The following is a 7874-nucleotide window of genomic DNA, read 5'->3' on the forward strand; positions in this document are numbered from 1 at the left end:
TCATATTCTATGTTGGCATTAACCGTCAAGCATGCTCTTGATAAAATAAATAAGAAACGGGCTTCTAGAATTCCAATACAATGCTAGCACACTTATTATTCAAATAGTGAGCCATTGAAGATATTTGTTTTAAGAAAAATATTAAATATCAAAATCTAAATTATCTATTAAATTTTTGTGATTGATTGGTATTTATTAAATCAAAAGTGGTTAAAATTTAAAAAAAATAATAATTGGAAGAAAAAATAAATAATTATAAAATCAGTTAATTTTCTTTTCTTGTGATTAAATATTTAAAATACCAAAATCAAAATTATATGTTAAACTTGTGATTGATTGATTGGTATCTATTAAAGTGGTTAAATTTATTTTTTTAAAATATTGAAAGAAAAAATAAATAATTATAAAATCAGTTAATTTCATTTTTTGATTAAATATTTAAAATATCAATATTAAAATGATCTATTAAATTTGTGATTGATTGATTGGTATCTATTATTCAAAAGTGGTTAAATCAATTAATAGGTAAAAAAAATGTAAAACAGAATATGTGATTATAAAAAACAAAATAAATTCAAGGGAAATTGTGGTTGGAATATCTATTCATTACACATTTGAAATTTGAATTATTTCTATTTTGAGAAAGGAATGAAGAATATCAAGGAAAGAATTGCACCATAGGAAACTACTTAACAAATCAAGAATGACACTCGACAGAAGTTTCATCTAAAATACACTTGCAAATGTATAATTTATTTATTATTAAAGAAGATAATAAGCGTATTTATTTCCTATTATTTGGTGCAAAAATTAAGGATGACTTAACCATTTAATATTTAAAAGCTTAGCTACACGCACCCCTATTTAAGGATAGCCTATTTATAGATATAAAATATATCTGAAAATTTATTAAAAAAATAAGGGTAAATTATAAAAGATAAAGAAAGATGACAATTACAAATAATTTTTTCATAACATATAATGTATTATTTGGCATAGCTTAACTTGAAAACAGATTTATTAAGACAATGAATAAAATAATAAAACTGTCAAGTTGTCAACTGATTAAAGAATAGTATATTACGTTACAGTAAAAAAATAGTATAGTATAGTAGTAGCTTTCAAGTTTTTAACTAAAATATTATATTTTAATAATTAATATAAACGTATTAAGTGAGTAAATTGTCACGCGTATGTTTGTACATAATAATATACATTAAAAATACATGTGTACCAGACGCTCTTAGCTGGCATATTGATTTAATATTGCATCATCACAAGCATAGAGCATAAACTAGCATTATGGTTTTCTAGATGATGTGGAATATATGATTGTTCCCTCTTTTTCTCCTATTTTTATTGTTATAATTATAATATATTAATTACTTTTTATTGTTTTTTCTTTCAAGTTCTTTACCACTTTCCTAGATAACTTTCGGTTGCAATTAGTAAACTTAACCACCTTCACTACTAAAAAAAAACTATTTTACAACGCGCGTTCCACATCGTTTCCGCCAAAAACGTCGTAGTAGGAGTAGCGGTGGCAGTTCCGTAAATAAGTGAGCATTTTATGTGCCATGTGCATGGCGCATGACACATTCAACGACGTTGGCCGTGGGTGCCCGTCTTTGTTGGTAGCGCACAGGTAAGTTAAGACGGTGCACTTGAAAACACTGTCGTTGAAATTTTGAATTTCGAAGACGTTGTTCTTAAGCCATCGTCGTTAACGTTGATGTATATGATGTTGTAATTGGCGCTAATTCATGAACACTCGCGCTCGAAAATTTCTGTGTGTCTGAAATTTCTGAAATCTCCGTGTGTCTGAAATTTCTGTGTACTGTGACCTCGCCGTGACCTGTGGCGTTTGCCCGCACCCTCGTGACCTCGTCCGGCGTCTCATGTGGTGGCACCGCCGAAGCCAGTGGGTACCCCTTTTTGGAGTTGTCGTAACACGGCTGTGTTTTGAAGGTAAGGTTGTGCAAAGATTTGATGCTCCATAGTTGTTACTTGCTCTGAGTTTTTCTTTTAGTGATGTATCTTTTACCCCTCTTTCAGTGCTTCTTCCCTCAGAATTTGATTGCCGGTATTAGAACCCCACTATTCATCAGGTCCAAACAAGCTTAAATCATGGTAAATGTACTTCTTGACAAATCCAATATTTGCAAGGTGGTTTGACATATGAGAAATAGCTTTAATGATCAAGAGCTGTTAAACCTAATGTTCTTAAATTTATTATGAAGCTCTCTAGTGATTACGAAAATCTCCCAATCTCTTCTCTCTCTGTCTCACATGCATCACTGTAAGATAGGTGTCAAAAAGAAAGGATTCAAGTTAAATTAAAACCTAATGTTCTAAAATGAAGGGAAAAAAAAGAGATTAATGACGCTAGGGAACTTGAATGAAGAAAGAGAAAGGATTCAAGTTTGAATGGGTTAGTTGTGAGATCATTATCAAAGCCTAAGATTCGAAATCACTCCAAGTTTGGTTATATTGAGCAATAGAGCCAACTTGATTCTCATTGGTTTTAGAGATATGAACAGACGACTGAGAATGGCTACTTGTCCATTTCTCAAGAACATTGTAATTGCTTTCATAAAAAATGCTATAATAATCCAAAAACAGGAGGAAGTCTTTTCTTTTTTGTCCAAGGGCAGGAGATTTTATAGTTTCTGGATCTTCATTATTTTACTCTTCCTCATGCATCTTCTTGTTGAACTTTTTCATATGAAATTTGTAATTGTTCTTGGGTTTCTTTAGCACTTTTGGCATTTGGTATTTTCATAGCCTCCTCAAATTAGTGCTTTCCTAACAATACAAATTTGTTAGAAACATGTATTGGTCAACAAACATTTATAAAGCAAAAGAAAATGTGGTGATTTCAAGAATTATGAAGTCTATAAGAGCACAAGAAGTACAAATATGTCTTCAGTAAATTACTGTAACAAGTCATTTCCCTGTATCTAATTCAGGATTCAGGAATCAAATGTTGAATGCTATTAAAGGCTTCTCAAGATCACCTCAAAATGGATTGTTCATAAATTCATGTTTTGCTCACTGCCAATCTGAGAGGCAGGATACATGGTTTGCTGACAATTCTCCTGTCATTGGGAACAAGGTGGGTGCCTTATCAAGTCTCTGATGCAGTTTTAGTTGAGAATATTGCATGTTGGTATGCGGAGGAGTTTCAATACTAGATTGAGGTTAATGATGATATAATTTTTTTCCACAAAATATTCACCTTGAGAAAAAATCTAGGACATTTACGTAAATGTATGCTTTGTTTATTGGCCATATATGCTTACTTATGGAATCTGCTTTTTAATGGTGTTTGCTTGCCAGTATTTCATGAATACTAATATCTATCTTAATTGGTGTATATTAGCATTCAATAATTTATGCATTTTTCATCCAAGATATGTGTAGCATTTTTCATCTATATGAATGTGGTTGCTTAATTTATGCAGTTTAAGTAGATATGAGCAGGTGGTGGGTGCTGTTGAATTGGGTTTGGGAAAGAATGTGTGTTAGAGGATGTGGAGAGAGTACGAAGGAAGTGGTCAATTAATAGGGGATTTAGAAAGATGATGGGGAGTGACAGCTAAGAAAAGAGTACGAAGTTTCCACTTTGTGTGATTTGGTAACCATGGCGGGCGCATTTTAGGACAAAATTATCTTGTTTAGCAAGAGTAGTAACTTTTATTAGATTTTGAAAATTTCAAGTTTAAGTCTACTCTTAAATCCTTTTTCTTTCTTTGTCCCATACCAATCCTTTTTGCTTTTCTACGTGTACTCTTAAACATTTAAACAGAATGCCTATAGTACAGTCAAAGGCTGAACATCAAAGTTCATTTAAACAGAATCCTTTTTGCTTTTCTACGTATACTCTTAAACATTTCCATAGTAACCACCCTTACCAATAAGTACTCCAGTTCTGTAGTAATTGAGAATGACCGGTTAGTAATAATATAGAAGAAAACTATAGCTAGGATCAAAATATGTGTCTAGACTAGAGGGATATGGATTTTACCTTTCATTTGGTCCATTACATGCAATGTTTCATTTTTTGCTGGAGTTTTAAGTTCACAATCAGTGACAAGTTCAACTCCTAGCATTAGGCCTCTTCCTCTGACATCACCAATTACTGCAGAAGAAACCAAGTTTGGTTATAAAATTGGTATGAAATTTACCTTAATACATAGGCCACACAGTCCCTTCATATGTTTTAATGAAAATGTGTGGTTAGAGCATTTATATGCATTGGTAGCAAAAGAAAAGCATGTGAATTATACTTTGAACCCCTTGAAGTGAATCCACTTGGAATTTGGTGGGTGCAGGATACACTGGTCACGTGATGACATTTGAGGTTGGTGCGGTGCTTGAGGATGCAAATTGGCAGGCTCCAGTGTATTATTTTGATGAGAATGACAAGGAAAAGAATATCCCCATTTTGGGATCTGCTGTTCGTGGTGGTTCTCTTGGGAGTTTGATGAGAGAGATACCCACTGGGGAAACTATGTAACTATATTTTTGATCCACTAGATTAGAGTTGCTCATGCATCACTGTGTTGGATATGAACTATGATAGTCTTTGGAAGTTATGCTAGACCAAGCATTTTGAAATTTTATTGAATTTGTTCTTTTTTGTTGGAATTATAGAATGTTTTGTTGCTTTTAACAGGTACAAATGAAGCAGTCAAGCCAAACCAAAATGAAGCAGCAACAAGTCCAAATGATAGCATCAATCTATTTCACAGGCTTTTGTTTCCTGTGTAACTTAATTAGGAATGAGTTATTTCGCCAGCAGTTAGGTATGAACTACATGAATTCAATTGATTCTCTTGTTAAAATAACTGTTCCCTTGAACCGGGTGTTATGTGGGAATCATGTGTCCAAGATCTTAACTACAATGTGATGCAAGGTTCTTGAATTGGACAGTGCAGGGTCCATTTTGATTTCATGCATAAAGTTGGTATTTATTGTTGGGATTATTTCTACCATCTAGGAAGCTTACTACAAAGTTTACCCTATTGAGGAATTACATTACATTAAAATACTGACAAAATATTGAATTAGTCAGGTTCCGCATTGAAGGAAATGATGCAGATTTCAGTTTACCCTATAGTTTTCAGTGGTTTGGCTTTTAGTTGTCTTTTCTTGTTATTTTGGTGTTTTCTTCTCATAGATTTTATTAAAATTTACAGGTGGAGATTTTGAGGAGGAAAATGGAGGGATTGTCAAAGGGCATATTATTACAGAGAATGGAGGAAGAGTATAATTCACTGTTGTCCACTGCTAGTAGTTCTCTTGCTAGTTCTGGTTCAAATTCCAAAAGACTTGAATATCAACATTCATCTTCGGTATGAGTACCTCATCAGGTATATATCCTTCATTTGGAGTTTCATCACTAGTTGATAGTAGGGTGTGGTTAACATTTAGTGTACACAGTGCACAGTACACACACAATGTTTTTACTATAGTGTACCTAATCCTGTTTAATCCGACTAATAAATCCCACCACCAATAGGAAAATCTGGACATGAATTGATTTGACTTATTATAGTGTACCTAATGTGAGAAGTGCATAATCATAACTTGGATAGATACACCATTTGTCTCCAGCATGAGGGTGTGGGGTAAACTAAAATGCAGAAAGCATTCACATCATAATAAATCAATCATTATCTTCCTAGAAATTTGAGCAATAAAAAAATGTAGTTGAGTACTTGCCTTAATTCTATATGCAATAAGGTCATACATATTGTAGTTATCACTCTGCATGTGTTGCTTCATTCTAAGTGTGGCTTTTCCTTCTTCCAAACAAGTCATTTTTCATATCCTCAATAACTGTGACGCATGATATTGAAGCCAGAGCTCCAGACCTTGTAATTAGGAGAATGACAATGGATATGATTGCTGCTCTTCACATTTTCTTTGTTAATGTTTGAATTAACTATACTGTTTTAATTAAGCTAGCTAGCACCAAATATAGTATATATAGAGATTTGTGCAACTGTTTGTTTGGTTGGTTCTATCAACTTGCATTACATGCAAACTAGATGACTTTCAACAAAAATGAATTCTACTAGTATAGGCAACTAGTCTATGAGGCAAATGATCATAGGAAGCACTAATTAAGATGCCTTTATTATAACTGTCATTCCAAAGGCGTGATGGATTAACCACGTGTCATGCCAGTCATCTAAGGGTGACCCGCGACATATTTAATAAACACCAATTTGTCTTCTTACTGGGAAGTGAGAGTATTTGATCATGAAGATTAAAGTAGTAGGTTTTGTCGACTCCGACAAAATCTTTTCAGTATGCATGACCAAAAAATTAAAAAAAAATTTCCTAAAAGTATAACTTGCTATCATAAAATTAAATAAATTAGAAATCCAGTTTAAGATCCAAAATGAACATATACTTTTCCTAAAAATATATCTTTATTTTGTTATTTTTGTAAGAAATCAAATTCTGCAAATCTATTTCTCGTTAGAATCTCTCTCTTGTGACAACAGTAGTTAAAAATTGAATTAAATTTAAAACTAATTCATGTAGTATATTTAAAATCATAATTAGGAATAGAAAATAAGGAATAAAGTAGTATACAATTATTAATCTATATATCATAAACTAATTTTCAAATAATAATAAAACTAATAAAAAAAACAAGTTAAATATTTGTAGTAATAAGCTATTCAGATGTTTAGATACCAACCTGATGATCAACATAAGCATGACCCTTTTTTATGAGCTCCACTGCTAATTCGTACAATTCTTGGAAGTAATCATTTGTGTAAGTAATCTGCAAATATTATCACAAAGCTGTTAAACACCTAAATAGTTAAGTTGGAACAATCACATGAGCCAAGAGGTGCTACAAAACAAACCAACATACCTTGAATGGTTTCCAACCCATCCACTGAACAATTATTTCAATGTGATCAATATACTCTTTCTTTTCTGCTTCAAGATTTGTATCAGCATACCTGGAAGCGCCACAAGCCATCAACTTGGAACAAAGAAAGTTATAGTGCATTTAGTCAAATTATAGACTTGTTAAGGGCCTCATCGTTTTGGAAAGAAAAAGGTACAAAGCTCCTCAAATTTATAAGAGTATTAAAATGATACATTTTACTCAAATTATCAAACTAGACATAGAAATTTAAAAACTTTTCGACTGGCTTACCAAGAACACTCACAAAGAAATAACAATTCCTCTTGAAAAAAAAATATAAAACGTGATCAATCAAAGAAACTTATAAATTAATATTCGTTTGTTCATAAGTTGAGCATACTAAAAGTTTGTGAGGAGATGATTGATATCTTCCCCTGTACACAATTTAGATATGAATTGAAAGATAATAATAAGCCATGCCACATTCTTACACAATTAACAATTTAATTACAATTTTATACAAATATGAAATAGATCGAGCACCTGTGAAAGTGAATATTTTATCATGGTATACTCACTAATATATTGAAAATTTTGGTTTGATGATTGTATGCTTTGTTATTTTGGTTGTGTAAAGTGTAGGCACTCATGTCATTGCATGTTTGATTTTATCTGAAACAGAATGGATCATCAAGGGCATAGCCAGAACCCATCTATGGTAGTGGAGCTCAATTAGCATATGGTTCTAACACCAGCTTTAGCAACAGCTCCAACAATTTTGGTCAAACCAATACCAAGAAATTGAGAAGGTTACTGATTTCAAGAACCACAGTCTTCCCCTGGCAACTAATATATTATGTTTATTGTTAATAAATTTAACAATTACCTGTTAAATCTAATTATATGTATTGTTAATTGTTAATATGATTAAGTTACAATATTTTAACAACTGTTAAATGGCTATTTGTATTCATAA

The 7874-nt window shown here is 32.1% G+C and overlaps 1 protein-coding gene across 3 annotated transcripts; it reads left to right on the forward strand.

Moving 5' to 3' along the window:
• Positions 1–1513: 1513 nt before the first annotated feature.
• On the forward strand, positions 1514–7874 carry LOC114382010 (pectin acetylesterase 5-like). 3 transcript variants are annotated; one of them, XR_003660139.1, is made up of 8 exons: positions 1514–1968; positions 2056–2130; positions 2970–3115; positions 4335–4515; positions 4679–4808; positions 5202–5375; positions 6974–7090; positions 7580–7874. XR_003660139.1 is itself a non-coding variant. In XM_028341244.1 (5 exons), the coding sequence occupies exons 1-4, from the start codon at positions 1899–1901 to the stop codon at positions 5273–5275; spliced, it is 420 nt and encodes a 139-aa protein (XP_028197045.1). In that variant the 5' UTR covers positions 1517–1898; the 3' UTR covers positions 5276–5375; positions 7580–7874. The 3 variants fall into 3 exon arrangements, 1 of the variants encoding a protein (XP_028197045.1); XR_003660138.1 differs by lacking the exon at positions 6974–7090 and having other exon boundaries at positions 1517–1968; XM_028341244.1 differs by lacking the exons at positions 2056–2130; positions 4335–4515; positions 6974–7090 and having other exon boundaries at positions 1517–1968.

The sequence above is a fragment of the Glycine soja genome, chromosome 13 (assembly GCF_004193775.1).
Source record: "Glycine soja cultivar W05 chromosome 13, ASM419377v2, whole genome shotgun sequence".
In the NCBI taxonomy this organism is placed as follows: domain Eukaryota; kingdom Viridiplantae; phylum Streptophyta; class Magnoliopsida; order Fabales; family Fabaceae; genus Glycine; species Glycine soja.